The sequence below is a fragment of the Anomalospiza imberbis genome, chromosome 3, assembly GCF_031753505.1.
Source record: "Anomalospiza imberbis isolate Cuckoo-Finch-1a 21T00152 chromosome 3, ASM3175350v1, whole genome shotgun sequence".
Taxonomy (NCBI): Eukaryota; Metazoa; Chordata; class Aves; order Passeriformes; family Viduidae; genus Anomalospiza; species Anomalospiza imberbis.
The window spans coordinates 34,697,960-34,715,704 of NC_089683.1; the positions used below are offsets into that span (position 1 = coordinate 34,697,960).

General features: G+C 35.9%; 1 protein-coding gene across 2 annotated transcripts in view; it reads right to left on the minus strand.

Annotated features, from left to right (window-relative positions):
- Positions 1–17,745, minus strand: part of ME1 (malic enzyme 1) — a 153,891-nt gene that overhangs the window by 101,548 nt on the left and 34,598 nt on the right. For both annotated transcript variants that reach the window (XM_068183962.1, XM_068183964.1), the window contains exons 2-3: positions 13,422–13,555; positions 6,199–6,348 (exon numbers count right to left, since the gene is read on the minus strand). In XM_068183962.1, the coding sequence (XP_068040063.1) occupies positions 6,199–6,348; positions 13,422–13,555 (284 nt within the window). The remainder of the gene's footprint in view (positions 1–6,198; positions 6,349–13,421; positions 13,556–17,745) is intronic.

Sequence of the window (17,745 nt, forward strand, 5' to 3'; positions counted from 1 at the left end):
AAACAAGAAGGTTCTAATAAATACTGCATTACTAACTGTCACACAAACTCTTTCCCATTTAGTGAAAAGCATCTGTATGAAACTTCTTTGTTTCAGAAGACTGTCTCAGTAGGATATAATGAAATGAGGAAGATAATCACATGCCAAAATCCACAGAAGTAAGTTCCCATTAGCTCAAAGTGCAGATGCCCTTGAAAATTTGAGAATTTGAGTCCCCCCAATTTGTGGAGAAGGGAGAACATTCAGTTCTTATCTCACACAATAGATAGTAGAAATAATTTTAAAATAACAGTACAAGCCAAATGAGGACAGGGATGCCCTGGAAACATCCAGGACTCTGTGAAGGAAGTGAACAAGGGAACAGAAAGGCATGGCCAGTATTTTAATTTTGGCCCTCTTGCTCAGAAACCACCAAGGATGTCTGCAGAAGAGCACTGAGTCTTGCTAGCCATGTTCCTTAGAAGACTGTGTTAAGAATGACCAAACATTGACTGCTGCCAAACATTTTGAGAGTTATGTTTTGAGAAGGGATAGCCTCATTTCCTCCTGCTCACAGCCAAGATGTACTCCATCCAGAAAAAACAGAGCAATGCACCTACAAACTTAGGTCTGAAAGCCAGAAATTCCATGCTTGTGATGTGCTTTAGGATAAAGCTTTTATGACCATGATCAAAAATCCCTGAAATATTACCTGCAAAAGAAATAATGTATGAAGTTTATGAGAACAGGAAGAGGCTAATAATAGATAAAGCTCCAACTCAGACAAAACTAAATGGAAGAAACAACTCCAAGTGCTACTTCTGTAAAGACCACCACCTCCAAGTACTGTAGGTTATACCTACATGCAAGCACCAAGTACATACAAAAAACATGGAGGATGTTATATTTCATAATGCTAGGTCAGGACTACCTACTCTCAGTTTGGTACAGGCTAATCATTCATGATTTTACTCTGAAGTGAAAGTTTAATAAAAAGATAAAAAAATCACACTGTACCTAAATCATGAAACCTATTGCCAAAATATCATGAAAAGCCATGAATTTAACAGTTCCAGAGAGACCGGATGACTACATGCATATAAACTGAAGGAATATCATAATGTTTTCAAAAATCAAGACATAACTTTTTTCCTTCAGTAACTTCTTAAGTGAGAAACTGGCTTAATATTTACAAAGCATCTTTCCCTGCAGCACCATTACTGTCTGCTGATAGACCAAGTTAAATATACGCTGGGCACAATCCAGTCTACAAGACAGTCCAGGAGAAAAGAGGAGTTCAACACTCTGCTAATTCTCCTTTTCCAGCTTTTCAGAGCAGAGCAAATATTTTGATGGGAAGATTCTGTTAGACTTACCTTCAAGCTACAGAAGCAACAGAATGCTAAGCGAAGTTTTAGCTTGATGAAAGTAAAAGCAGATCAGAATCATGCCAGAAAGTAAAATTACTGGATGCCATGAACTAAGTGGCAAGGCTACAAACAGGGAGGAAAAAAAAGGAAAGAGAAAAAAAGTTGCCTGGACTATGTCAACAGTTGTCATCTTCACAAAAGACAAAAGTGAAAAATGACCAACATGTATTCCAAAATTACTTGGAGAGAGGTTGCAACTGGCATCAACATGAGGCTTTAGAAGCCATTAAGAGAAAGGTTGTCTAAAATTAGAAAAAATGCTACAGCTATACTAGTTCTCTGTTGAAATGCTACAAAGTAACTTGCCACTCAAACCAGGTCCTTCTGCAGAACAGAATTCCAACAGTTTATTTTCAAAGAAGCATTTTGCTGTTACGGCTTTACTGCAAAACATTTTGATTTCATATGCTGTCCTAACAGTCAAGACGTTACAAGAGATAGATTAAAAAGCCTGCACATTTCCTTTTTTCCACTTACAGTTTAAAATTCTACAGTTTTCAGAGAAGAAAATACTAGGAAAAATAACTGAATCTAGTGCTGTGTTACATCTTTTAATATAATTTTATGTTGCACAATAATCACTCCTAACAAAATGAAGATACTACGATAATTATGTATAGCAACAATTAGATTAGTAAAGTCCCTAAATAGACATATGTATATATATATATGCTTTTCTAGGGGAGGAAAAATCATCAACATTTGCATTCAATACCATGCATCTGAATCATTGTAAATGTAAATACATAAAATAAATGTAAATAAATACATTCTTTTTGAGAAATGTAAGGAAAGGGCTATGTCTCAAATTTGTATGTGCTGAGTGACTACACACTTCAGCGAGGAGGAAATCTGGTAAACAATTTCAAAGCTGATATACTTTGCCTTTTAAGAGACTGCATCAGACCCAATAGAGCTGCTTTAAAAATGGTTCCTAGTCAGCCTGATAATCTGTGACTGCATTGGGAAGTTATTTCACAGAACTCTGCCACGCCTGTGTAGATGCATCAGCTACCCGGGCTTGCTCTGATCATATTCTGATTGAAAGGGTTTTTCCTTCTAGGAATGGCAATATATAAATCGTCACCTAACATTTTAACAACATCCAAAGTCTTCAGCATAGCAGTACTTGGCAATTATACCTCCCTTCTCTGAATGCTGAGTTTACACAAGAATCTTAAACTCCTGGGTGTTCTCTATACAATGTAAAAAGTTGATTTTGGATTCTTAGAGGAAATTTCCATTGAGCTTTCCCATATTTATTCTTGTTGGATCAAAGAACTGTTGTATTTCAGAAATCTATTTACAGAAATAGATTCTTTCTTGGTAAGTAATCAAAAGCTGTCATATCTACATACATGCCTTGTGCAACTGAAGAATTTTCTCGTTAGGAATTTAAATGATGGATAGAAACTCTGAACCAAGAAGTGATCTAGTAGAGATTCTGAGATAATGCTTTTAATGATAGCGTGAGCATTACAATAGTAGCAGAACCCCATTATATTCCCACCATAAGTAAAGCTTCTATCTGTACAGGTCCAAATTCTTTCTCTGACCAACTTCCTGAAGGATCATTTCTTCCCTCATCCTCCTCAACAGTTAGGAAGAAGACCAGCAGACTGGTCTTCTAAATTATGTTTATGTAACAATATGGTGTAGGTAGGTGCATGTTACAGATCTGCTATCAGATCTGTCGTGTTTACTTCTACAATAATACTCTCATTCATTAAAGTGGTGAATTTAAAGCTGAATATTCGAAGTGAATAATGCAATCTTGAGTTGAATCTGAATATTACAAAAAAATGTCAATTATACAGATGAGCTTCAAACCAGTGAGTCAAGTTACTTTGCAGCTGGTTCTCTTGAGAAATGATGCTTAATCAGATGGTTAGCTGGTCAGCCACAAATGTTTATTCTAAAATTGCAAGTTATTGCTTCAGGATGAAAACCTTTTCCTGAGCCAGAGTCCTTCTGTGACTGTAAGCACATCATGTGAGCCCATAAAGTCTTCTAAAACCACATAAGGGAGTCACAGAAGATGATCTCATTTAATGATTCCATGAGACACCTACTTTTTGAACTCTAAATTTATTTTGTTGTTCCTTGCCTCAAGAGATAACTTGTGAGCCAGGCGCTTCAAACTCATTTCACAAGGTAAAGAAGTATAACTGAATATTGGAAAACATCCTTACAGACGTAAACTAAATATGACACTGCCTTACAAACTGCAGTGAGATAAACATGATCTGTAGCAAAAGAGTAATTTTTAACTCATTTACCTCCGAGTCTGTTTCTAACGGGATTTGTATTAAACTATGAAATAGCAAACATCTCCTGAGCTGTGGGAAGAGGCAGTATTAAAAATATTCTGAAATAAAAATGCATTGTGAAAGAAAAACAATCACTTCTCTGTCAAGACAGCACCTACACGCGTCAGCATAAAGCAGATACAGACAGTTCTTACAGATGAGAATATGTTTTTTTCAAGGCATGATCAGATTATACCTTTTTCCTTCACAACTTCTTGAAAAAAATCAATCAAAATTGTAAGATGATACTGTCTGGACTAAATCTTACATCTTTTACTCCTTTTTGCCTTCAGAATATTAAATTTGATGCTTATATTTTCTTCCCCATCCATCTCATGGAGGATACTGTTTATGAGGTATACTGGCATACAAGGCTTAATGCTAAATCAGTCATGGTTTAGAATGCAGTATGCAATTTCAAACTAAAATATATTGGTTGCTTTGCATAGTTGGTTTTGGAATAATTTAGAAAAGGTTTTTCTTAGGAAAAAAAAACATACCTCTGTAACAGCGCAGTGGAAGATTGCATTGTAAGTATTTTTCTTAAGTAGAAAAGAGTCTGTCAAAGATCATAGAACCACAGAATGGTTTGGATTGTAAGGGACCTTAAAGATCATCTAATTCCAACCCTGCTGCAAAAGAGACACTAAGGTGCTGGAACATGTCCAGAGAAGGGCAAAAGAGGTGATGAAGGGTCTGGAGCACAAGTCATGGGAGGAGTGGCTGAGGGAACTGAGGTTGTTTAGCCCTGACGAGGCTCAGGGTAACTTTATCACTCTCTACAACTGCCTGAAAGGAGGTTGTAGACAGGCAGGGGTTGGACTCTTCTGGCAGTCAGTGAATGACAGGACAAGAGGAAATAGTCTCAAGCTGTGCCAGGGAGTTTCAGGTTGGACATCAGGAAGAATTCTTCACTGAAAAGGTTGTTAAGTATTGGAACAGGCTGTCCAGGGAGATGGTGGTTGCCATCCCTGGAAGTGCTCAAGAAATGACTGGACGTGGCACTTAGTGCTATGGTTTAGTTGACATGGTGTTTTTCAGTCAAAAGCTGGACTCAATGACCTTGGAGGTCTTTTGACAACTTAACAATTCCATGACTCTAATTAAACTGGGTGTTTTTCTCCACAGATGTTTCACTCATCTAGGGAGAAAGGGAAAAGTACGTGCATGGGCAGAGGAGCTTCTTGTGAAATATTTTATATGGCAAAGAATACCAAAATGAGGAGTAATGAGACCAGTGTAAGCAAAGACTTAATTTCCAGACACATTTAGCATTTCCTGGAAGGCCAGTAAATTCACCATTGTGGTAAACACTGAGGTTGAAAAAGGAGATGACTTCTCTTACTAAGGGAGGCACCTAAAAGCCACAGATCATTAAACAGGTTTAAATAAGGATTCTTGAGGTATTTTTGAACTTTTTAATGTGCACAGAAGTGGGAATTCTTGTTTTCTGCAGCTGGCCAGATGGTCCTGACTCATTCTATCAGTCACAAGGCCAAAATGATTTTCACATTCAAAACAAAACCTTGAAGCCATAAGTATCTCTGAAATATCTCCTGCTGAAGAATTTGTGAGCAGTCATTTGTTCCCTTACATCTTGCAAGCTTCTTACTTTTGATCAATGCCTTCACTGTAAAAAACCTATTTCTGCTAACAGCCACGCACATGCAGCTCATTTATCTCTTTCTTTGCCAGAAAATTCTGCAGAAGGCTCTGAAGTGTTGTTCCAGTTTGCACATAAAGGCTGTGATATACACCATGTTCTCAAACAGCAGCTCACACTCTGTGAGTTGATGTTCAAGAGGCAGAGTGAAACAGAAGTGTCTATCCTTCCTTCATACCACTTCCTCATCATTCTATAAATACAGATATTGTACGCAGAATAAAAGCACTCCAGTAACCAACCTATGAAGCAAGAAATCATTAAACAGTGAAACAGGCACTTTGATGATTTGTGATAATTTTTAAGATATCAGTAGATACGTATATAATGCATCCTTAGTTAGTACACATATTGTTTTAATGTATATATGTGCGTGTGTGTTTGTGTATGTATAAAATACCAATAACATAAATATTTATACAGGCAAAAGTCTATACTTTTCAAGTTTCTAAGACAAATCTAAAACTAAAGTTCCATTCTTCTCCTGTCTTCTACTATGCAGCTAGATTTCTAAAACAATATAATAGTTATACTATACAGCATAATACAGTACATATACTATACAGTTTAATAGTTATAATCAGTCAATAAGATTAAAAATATATTCATGTTTTAATGCAAATCAACCAATCATTTGCCTTCTTAATGCAGATAACAAATGCACAAATTATTGTTTAATGTAGACCAAAATTGTAGCTTGAATGATCTCAATTATTGCAGTTTTGGCTTATATGCAGCTGTTAGAAAACCCCTACAGAAATCTGCCAAGAGGAAAATAAGATAAAATTACTTTTATTTGAAGTATAAACTCACATACCTTGGCCTCCGGAATGCTAAACCATATTGTTGGCAAGCCAGTCCCACAGTGGGAGTATAAACAATAGGCATGAACTTTTCAATGTCAGAAGCCAGCACTTTATAGAAAAGCTTTTCATTTCGATCCTGAAGACTCATTAGCAGCATGTATCTGTGGAGAATTACATATAATTAGAGAGACATCAAGGGAACATATAAAGTAGATTTAGAAATAGATTTGGTGTTTGGATAATTAAAATTATGTTTTTTCTATAATAGCCTCTGTCTTATTGAAAGTATTCAAATTCCTCCTAGTCTTAACAGCACAAATGGTTCAGACACAAAGCATAACAAACTGGTTGAGACAGAGAACCTGAAGCCATCACAAAGTTGTCAAACTCTACATACGCAGGAAGATAATCCCTCTCAGGTATAAAACACTGTGCTGCAATTGAGGATTTGGTCTCTCAGAACCTTATCTGTGTATATCAGTTGTTCCACTTGAAATGAGACCAGCATTGAATATAACTTAAACAAGCTTACTCACTTGCTCAAAGAAAACAGAACTAAAAACATTAAGCTTTGCCTGCTCTTTCCTAGATAGAAATTTATCTTAAATCCAGAATAATGCTTCACATAAATACTGAAAAACAAAGTTTTTTAAAACAAAGCATACACACATGGCCTCGCATCCCCCAAGTCTATGTTTGACTAGAAATCTGCAATGTTATATCTCCTAACTAAAATCAATTTTGAGGAAGTTCTGTATTTAAAGAAAACCAATGAGAAAAAAAGAATAATATAAACAAGACTGAAAGAAAGTTCATGTTTAGGTGGACCTACTTTTTACTACCATCACACTTATATTGTATGATTACATTACTGTTTCAATATGCCAATCAGGAAGCTAAATTGCAGCGCTGAGTGTGACAAATTATATCAGTCTATGAGCGACTTCAAGTTATACCAGTTCACACAGGTATGACTGTGAATTTGTGAACACTTTAAATTTAGAAATTTAGTGATCTTATACCTTACCTGTCTATTCACTAGTTTTAGCAATGTTAAGTATTTCTGTAAAAGTTAAGTAGTCTTCTATACTAAGAGGCCTATACAAAATCTTTAACTTATGTATACAATTTATGTAGATTTTTTTAATTACAATGGATTACTAATTACTTACACTCAAAAAGTTTAATATGCCCATCATTTTATTACACAAGTGTTGAGGATACATATAGAACACATTCCTTCCAAAGGCCTAGAGATTTTTTTACTTAACTATTATTCATATGCACTTTCCTTCTGCATACTTAGGCATCACATGCTCCAATAAAATCTAATTCGTTCTTTAGGAAGACACAAATACAGCCAGGTAACCATCTGACAAAGAACAGCTTAGTAAATCTGAGTGCATTCCATTCAAGCGTAACTTGCCTATTCCTGTATATCAGCACTCCTTTTGGGGTCTGTTATGTAAACCTTTAACGAGCACTATAAGCAAGGCAAGTGAAGCCAGTTTGGCAGCTGGTGACTGTAATGAGGTGACAGAAGTGAGGCAAAACAATATCCCTGCCCTTGTGTCATTGTAGGGTATTTTAGACCCTAAAAAGATAAAGATCTAGAAACCAAAAAGTTGCAGTTGTTCTCTAAATACCATCACCATGAGGCAATTGGAACCACCTTCCATCATACACATTAGTTTTGAATGTTCTCCAAGGTTAAATTATATCCTGCTCTTGTAGTTCTCAGCTACAAATATACACACATATAAATTAATTTTCTTTCATATTATTACATTTCCCCATAGCCTTTCATTTTCCCAGTATTTCATTATGATATAGCATATATTACAATGTCTTTGAATTCTCAGAGCATTTTCTTTATTAAAACCTTTCTCCTGAGGATGACTATCCCAACATTTATCTTGAAATACAAGTTGTTGCACATGTAGTTGTGAATACACATGAAGATTTTCCTTTTGTTACTAGAGAACATTTAAAGTGATGTTAGAGAATATCACGCATATTTTTGGCCCCCACTTTATACTGGACACTTCAACACTATGTGAGCCACAGCATCATTCCAAAGCAGGTTTTTTTATCAATTTCCTCTAAAATAAGGTGTGGCTTAAGATTATAAAATACCTTTTCATCATCATTTCTTATTACTCAGCTCAAGCCTAGATTTTAAACGGGATAAAGAAATCTTTTACAAAAGAAACTAAAAGCTTAACAAAAGGCTCCCTCAGTCTTCAAATGAAAAACCTGTTTGTTAAAACTCTCCACTACATTTTTACTGTCCTATAGCATTAAACGGGGGTTTTATTTTCTTATTTGTATTTATCATGCCACTTTTATATTCATGATACACTAAAGAACTTGCAAAATGAGTAACTGCATACTACTTGTATTTTCAAATATTACATACTTGATCATATCCACATAAGTATAAGAAATACTATTAAAAAGTGAAAAATATTTCAAGGGAAGTGCAATTTTTATCAGGCTTTTTCAATGGCAGGTATTTGTCTTCTTTCTCAGCATTATAATTTGCTTAGTTAAGGGTATCAAATTTCTCAAAAATTCCTTCTAAAGGGAAAACCAAAAATGCTTCATATTCAATGTGGGGTTGTTTATTATGCATTAGACAACAAGTATGTATCTTTTAGCAACATCCAAGTATCTACACAACTAAAAGTATGAAGTGCTTTTCAGCATTGTGTTTAATGGAATCTTTTACTGAAGCCCATATTTAATTGAAAACATAATGAAAGCAAGCAATAAAACAGTGAAAACAATCTTTTGTGCTATAAAAAGGGAGAAAAGTATCATCTGTCCTCAGACAAGGAGTCTTGAATGAAGATTTCAGGGAAGAGTTTCAGAGGACAAAAACCAAGGTCTGGCAAGTCAGACAGAGGAGACTGCCAAGCATTCAAATTTCAGTGTGTCACTTTTCTCTCCCCTTGCCTTTACTTCACCTAAGAATCTTTCATACTAGTCTGCTATGAAGAAGGAAATGAAATACAGTAGCAAAAAAAGGATGTACACCACATATCATCGACAATCCAAAAGAAAACTGATGTAACTACCGGAAAGTTACTGATGATTTCTTAGGATAACTGGCCCAACTATCACTGGCATACACTTTACAAGGCAAAATGGAGAGGTGAAAATAGAACAAATCCCACTTTTTTTTTCTCTTATCTTGAAAAGTATGAGAGTAAATAAAGAAGGTGGGAGGAGAGGCTATTATTTGTAACCTGGGTGAGAAGACACTTAGCTCTATTTCTCTGCATCATCATTATTTATATAAAAATTCATTAAAGACAGGGAACTTCAAGAAAAAAACAAAATAAGACAGCCTTCTCTGGAACAGCAATATGACAGCCCCTCTCCTAATGGTAACACATCCAGTATAACATTTTACAGCATGACTCTTTGAAGAAAGAAAAGCTCGGACAGAAGATGTCACTGTGCCAGGAGCCACAATTTCAGTATCAATACAGAGCAAAAAGAAAGACAATTAAGAACATACAGGGGAGGAAAAAAAATTAAATTACTTGCAGAATCCATCACAGCTTTTCCAAATTAAGTTAGAGGAATAGAATTTTTTCCTCTTATTGGTGTCCCTTTTGCTAACCATACCAGGCAATTGACTTGCTGCTGTTCCACATTCATTTTGTATATGAACTCTTGGTATTTCAGAGTACAATTTCATACTACAAGTTCACAAAGGCATTTCAGCAGTGCCAAAACATGTCATGCCATGGTATTAGCTAGCAACTTAGCTTTATGAATTTACATACACCCTTTTTCCAAGCAAAACCAGGCCAATCTTGCCAATGTAAGATGCTGTCTTATGCTGAAACAGCACTTATGTTTCATCAGATGATACCCTTCTCTCTAGGGAATTTAACAGCTTCCACTCCTGCAATATCTAAATGCCTGTACTTAATCTTTTGTATTTGTATGTAAAACACACAAGTATACACCTACTGCCAAGCTCTAGAAGGAAAACAACAGCCTCCCTTCACCTCTTTTCAATCACTGTTTCTATAGAAGCAAAAACTATGCCAGATGCATACTGCAAGAAGCATGGGGGTTTTCATGGAATTAGGACATTTACATGCAGTAGAAGACAATAACTGCATGCTCTTATACAAGATTGTCCTTGAGCACCTGCCTTTACAGGGAGCACTTGAGATTTCAAGTTCCAGTTAAAACAGCCAAAGCTTCGGCCATTCTTCATCAGTGAAGAGAATCAAGGAGTAATTGTGGCAGGATCACCTTCACTCTTCTTTATAATTCTTTGATACAAGTATAAATACAGGAGACCAGAGTTCACATATAGCCTTGAGGACTGAGCTCACCACATGTAATGCACATGTTCTCCAAGCAGGCCCTTTACTGACATATTCCAATGAAATTGTCAGACCCTTGACTTATAAATACACCTGCAAGTCACATTCTGCACATGTAGATTTTTGCACTCTCAATTCACAGAAGAATTTTATCTGCAAAGAGCTCAAGATGTCAATGTTTACAGTCTTAAAAGGAAGTATCTTCTTCATGCAAATGTTACCAAGTCTTTTCATCAGTGGTCTTAAATGTAGACCTCTGCATGTAACACAGTGTTATTTTGCTAAAAAGTAGAGAAAATATCACATAAAGCCCCAATAATACACGAGGAAAATATTTTTTTATCAAAATACAGCATGACATGAATAGTCAATTTAGATCTGCTAATAAAACCCTAATGTTTTATTAGTGTGTTTTATTTTTTAGGGTGTTCAGACAGAGTATAAATATGATTTCTTAAAGAAAAAACTCCATTTGGGGGTACTTGTGGATTTATATAATTTAATATTCCTAAGGGATGACCTGACTTAATTTACACAATTTGCATCGATCCAAGATTATCCCTGAAAACTTATTTCTGAAGTACTATGGACTTGTGTTATAAAAGCATATACTAGCTCAGGTTGGAAGAGAGATTGCCTCATCTGATCCACTGCTCAACGCAGAGCCAACTAGAGCAGTTTGCCCAGGACCATGTTCAGTCAGGCTTGGAACATCTCCCATGCATGGAGATATTACCACAGCTTCTCCAGCATTACAAATGGGGCCACAATATTTATTCACACTGTAAGGGGAAGATTCAAATATCTGGACCCAAAATTACAGTTGAGAAAAGAGCACAGACACGTGTCACAGAATAAAATGGAAAAAATAAACACAGCTATTCACTTTTTTATATGTTAATTACTAAAATCTTATTTGAAGTATTCTGACTAGTGGACACATTAGTGAGAAAAAAGCCTAACTGGTAATAGTTTCAAGCTATTTCTGTGAACAGAAGACTTGCTAGTTTTCTCAGTTGAACTGCATCACTAAAACCAAATTAACAAGAATAAATTTGTACTGCAAAGCTGCACAGTACAATATAACCTTTATACTAAAGCAGGCATTGTAATAAAACTGGTTTTATAGTATAAAATGGCAAGCTACAGTCTAATGCTCAAGACACATGGATGGAAAAATTTAATGCTAACGCTTCTGTTTTACAGATGTCTGGTCACAGGAGCAGGAAACAAATTTCCTCCTTACCCAACCATGTATTTGGAAAAGAGAAAACGCCAAAGACTCATAGGTGGGAAAGAATGACACTAAGTTTTTGTTTAATTAAGTTTTTAGAGTTCTTAAGGTTAATGGGGCAGTTTTGGAACAATATTCTCTGAAGCAAATGGCTTCTGGAAAACATTTTGTTTACATTTATTTGTAACCATATTATATTTCTTTATACTTTTGTATTATTTTTGTCTCTCATACATGGATTAGTTATACTTTAAAAAATATTTCCTTCCCCACCCCCAAGACAGAGAGATTTCTCTTTCTTTTTTTTGACATAATAAAGATAGCTGCAAAGTATTCCCACAATACTTGGAGACAGTTATTTTTATTTCATTATTCCCACTGCAATCAAAATTTCAGCACTCAGTGTTTTTATTGCACTTCAAAAGGCATGTCATTCAAAGTTTTAATACTCTGTCATTTAAAACTGATAAATTAATTCTTTCTTCCTTTCCTGAAGAAATTTTTCCTTTAGGCAAAAAGCCACTTGAATATCCAGAATTTTTTGCTTAAAAATAAAATTTCCTTTTGATTGTTGAATAGCTAGACCTGTGACATGCTATCTGTGATGTTTTGAGAAACAGGAGTGTTTTTCTGCTATGAACTGAAGTAGCAGAAAATTTTTTTCCTAGTTAAAAATTACATATAACAATGGGGCAAGACCTTTTTTCTTCTGGTTTTCAAGTTATAGGTGAAGAGAAATTCCAGCAATTCAAGCTGAAACAAGCAGTTGGAACTGCTTTAAATGTCCTGAAACACATGAAACAATGAGCCATATCATGAAGGGCCTACCTCAAGGCAGGGTTAAGGAGGAGATGGGGACAGAAGGACAGAGAATGTTTTCTCCTACGTTAACATCAATGGTTGAATCAGGGGGCTTCATGAAATTTTACCCTTTTATATATGTAGGAACTCAAGACTCATAAACATTCCAGCCTGGGAAGCTACTACTCTGATCATAACTGATAATGGTATTCTTGAGAGCACTTGAGTTAACCGACAGAAGACACCACAACTGCAAGCTCTTCGCTTGCAAGGAAGGCTGTCCTCATCCTATTCTGAATCCATAAAAAACAAAGGTTTTGGCAACTTGAAATTATAAAAAAGTCTTGCCTCTAACAGATGGGTACCTAGAGGCCATATATTACATACTGATAGAAAGACATCCCATGACAGAGAAGAGCAAGGCACAGGAGGAAGAAATGAAGAAACAATGTTTTGTTCTAGAGCCTATAACATACGATTTTTTTAGGAAAAAAATTTAGTATTCATAAATATTTAAAGCCCTTCCCAGATTTTTTTCCTTAAAAATACCCAAGCACAGCAATACTATGTTACATATTAGTTTCATGACATTTTTCAAATTTACTGTGTTTTAATGCTTATGTATCTATATGTATGTAAAGTCATTACTGACTTTCATTTTCATTTGAGTTCATTTGCTTCTGGTGACCTTTGTATCATATGGTTATCAAAGAAAATTTATATGAGCAGCACTGGAAGATTACAGTTTTAAAGTAGGACTTGATTGCTTTTGAATGTGAAAGTGAATTTTTTATGAAATTGACTCATGAATTGGTGCATAGGATAAATTTTCATAGCCATACTTTACCTGTCTAGGTCACATGTCAGCCTTTCAAAATTCTTAAGAATTGTATAAACCTGAGCATCTTGACCAAGAAAGCAGGGTGGCAATAATCCATGAATATTCAATTGTTGCCTCTCCTCCAAGGTAAAAGCCATGCCCTGAAAAAAACAAAAATAAAAATAAAAACCTTGTACAGATGTACACAAGAGGTAATTAATTAAAGAAAACTTCCACAGCAAATCACAGTCCGGGTAAAGTCAGCATCATAAAATCTATTTAAAATTAAACAGAATTTAGAATTGTGCAATTATTTTGGGAAAAGGTTTTATTGAGCCATAAGACCTGTACAGATACAACAACTCCATCTCAGGACAGAACAAGTTAACATCTCCTGACAACCCCAGAGTAATACCTGCAAAACTGCTAAGTTAGAACTGAAGAAGAAAGAAGTCATATATTCACTCCACTCTTTTTCTGCTTTTAATGAGATCTGTCTGTCTAAAACACCTTCAGAAATTACCCAAGCTACTGTAAGAAAGATGATGCCTTTACAATAGAAACATGACTGTGGGTTTAGCACAACAGCATTGAGCACTCTGGCTGCTGAAGCTTTACTCTGCTGTGGTAACTACAGCCAGTTAGTTTGGTTACCTAGCCAGGTTATTTTTGTTTCTTGTTTTGTTGTTTTTTTTCTCAGAAATAGTCACCTCATAGGGTTTATTCTTACAGTACAAAAATATATTACAAAATATTCCTATATCTTATGAGGCTACATCTCTTACTCCGTTTTTAATCCAAATTTTGAAGTGGTTATGTCACTGTGACTTGAAAAAAAGTAGGAAAAAAGCCCTAAAGCATCACACTCTCTGCTCTATAATGACATTAATCAAGTTATTACCTTAAGTGAAATGACAACTCAAGAAAAAGAAATGTCTTATAATGAACAGTTTACAAAACATCAAACATTTCCAAAATGTGCTTCTCCTTCTCTAGACAGGAAATGAAGGGAAACTAAGTTTAATAAAGATCAGCAACTGTTTTGCTGTAGTTCTCCACATATGGGAGACTTCAGAGGTTTCCAAATGCTGCATTTTTTTTTCCCTAATGAACTTTCTGTGACCAGATAGGTCATGAATGTCTTCAGCTGCTATCCGATCTTGAAAAATCATGGAAGAAGGAAGAGCCAACACTTCTCACAAGTTTATTCAGTGTTGATCCCTCTTATCTCCTCTAGACTTTTTGGGCTTAAAAAACCCACGAGTGCTCATGCACACTTCAGAATCAGTTCCAAGTGACTGACTTCATGGAGCTGCATAGTTTGAATGGATCTTCTAGTGCTAGCAGTAAAGTGACAATCCAGTTATTCTCTGCAATTCTTTTCCCCTGTTTCCATTAGTCAAGTGGAATGAAAAAAATTTCTGAATGTCTGTGTTTGGCTTCACATTAAATAAAATATGGTCTTTAATTACTATAATAGGGTTTTCCCCTCTAACAGGAAAATATACTTTATTTTAAAACAAACACATGTATTACATCTTGCCAAATGTCTTTTTTACAAAGTACTTCATCTTGGAATAGTGTATTCTCCATGTATTACTACAGCTTTACACTAAGCATCGATTTCTCTGGTTCATTACTACAAAAACACAGCACCTACCTACACCCCCTAAGATTTATATGGTGAGAAAATCCTTTACTTGAATATTCATCTTTGGCACAGATATTAATTTTTCAAATTTCTAAGATGAAACGCTAATTCTTTTCTTCCCCCCTCAGATCCCATATTTGCTCAGAAGAAAAGAATTATCATTAAAATATATGACTTGATAATTCAATAAGAGAAGGCCACTTTATAAAATAAGTGTACCTTATTCCATCTGCTTATAACAGGGAAGACTTCAACTACGTAGGATTTAAGGGTTATGTCTAGATTTCTTGTTCTACCCTCAGATTTTCTTTTCTACATAAAAATTCTTATGTGTTCCTGTTTGAATTGTTGTTTCCCGGCCATCCAGCAGAGAGGGCTCTAGGTTCAGCTTGGTTTACACACTCCTTTCCCTTACAGAGGCATATTTTGTGCACACCTGGATGGGACAGACTTCCATCATCTAGTATCCGAACTATTATAAACTATGTGGATATTTCTATTCTGTAGCTTCTATTACAAATACATTTGTAAGAACAACAGTATAACAATCTAAAAGCAGCATAAGGGCAAGAGATCGCAACCATAAATATTAACCTCCGCCAAATTAGTTTTGATTTATTCACTGCTTTATGCTTTATATATATATCACAGAGATAAAAAGTATAGTTATTATCAACCCTCCCAGTTAAGAGTTTGCAATTCTTCAAGAGCTGCATTTCGTATGTTTCATTAAATGCTCTGGTTTGCTTTTGGCAAAACTAAGTTATTCTTCAGCTACCTCATTACCTTCCTTTCTCAAAGGTCAAAATTTTGGTTAATTTACTTTATTGCTCCTTACATAGAAATACCCTTTCAGATTCTCAGTTGTACACAGAAAGCTCTCTGAGTTTTCAAGAAATGTAACCCATTGCAAACACATTTAATTTTGAATTTGTAATGTTGTGAAGTTTTGTGATTGTAGCAGTGACTTCTATTACTGCACATCATTCAGTACTCTTTCATTATTTAATGTCTATGGGTTTATCAACTCCACTCTTAACTGCCTGTCCTCTGCTCACCTCCCCAAAGCCCCTCATCTACAATGTTGTTCTAGTGCAGTTACACATACATCAATACCCTTCCTCAGCTGCAGTACTGAAAACACACAAAACAGAATAAACAGCACAGCATCATCTTGTATCAGACAGCTTTTTGCACTGGCTTTCAACTGAATTTTCAAGTAGTGCTTGAACAGACAGAGAGCATATTCAAAATACTTCAAGAGCAGTCTCAGCCTCTGTTCACAGTGAACAGAGACAAGTTTCCTCTCTTAATACAAACTGGATTGCCCTGACACAGTTTTTCTTCAGACAGAATACCTGAAGCTCGTATAATTGCTAGGTTTATATAAAGCTCTCTAGAAAAAGAGTGTACTAAAGCAATATGCGCATCCTCTCCATGCACTAATGAGATTCAACTCCACTAAAGGGCAGCCAGTGTTCATTGCAGGGATCCTTCTCCAATTTCTCCCAAGACCTAGCCATTTTTTTTCTAGTACACTAAAACTTTCATTTTTAAAAACTCCAACTCATTTAGAAGAATAGCTCATTTCCTCCTCTTGGCCTCACTGCAGGTGTGCTACAAAGGTATTAACCTAAGAGCACGTAGAAGGAGGCTGGCTTAGAAGAGGAAGCTATATCCACATCCAAGGTTCTCTGTCTCAGTGACTCTTTCATCAGTCTCTGGAAGGGAAAAATGAAGGCTTGTAAGACTTCAGGGGTTCAGGAGACAATCACCAACAGCAGTACTCAAGCCCAAGCACTCACATGTATATTTGAGCCTCCCATATCCATGAAGGGGGAGGGAAGAAATGAGGAGGAAGGTGAAAAGGTATAGCAAGGATGTATATCTAGAAGTACCACCATCTCTGAATTGCTGGAATACTGCTAGAGGAAAATTACAGTCTCTAGAGTATTTTGGGGACGGACAAGTAGGTTCATCACTGTCTCAGAGTCCATCAAAAAGTAAAAAAACTCTGTTAAAAAACTCATTCTGTATATCTAAATCATAAAAGCACAGTGAAGAAATTTCAACAATGTTGCGTAAAAAAGCACACAAGTCTGAGGGACTCAGATATGCTCAACATTTGCTGCCACAGTCAGAAAGAGAAGAGGTGGCACCTCACCACTCCTTCCAGGATGCCACCACAGCAGTTGGTATCCCCAGAGGCCAGGGAGCTCTCTGCCAGACAAAGCTGAGAGAAAACTTCACAGCTGCCTGCAATACTTGTCTGCTCAAGATCTGAATCATTTTTTTGAACAAATGGACTACAGAACCCTGCAATTCCATTCTTAAAAACAAACAAACAAAAAAAAGGGCATGCAAATAAGATGAATGCTTTTGGCTGAAAGACCAAAAACACTCTTCATTTACTAGGGAAGAGTTTTTTTTCCCCAATATGTCCCAAATGAAGAATCAGTGGCATCACTTCTGGTTGCCAGTCACACATCATCCCACACTGCTCACACCACTTATGTACAAGATTGCCTCCAGGAGAAATTCAACTGCAGAACTAGATGCAGTCCTTAGGAAACCATGATCATTGGTATGCTTGATTGTTTGCAGGTAATTCTTTTGCTGGTCAAGCTTTAGCCTTCAGCAATTTTAGCTTTTCATACTATACTAGTACTGTTAGGGAGGAATCCAAGTCAAAATTAATTT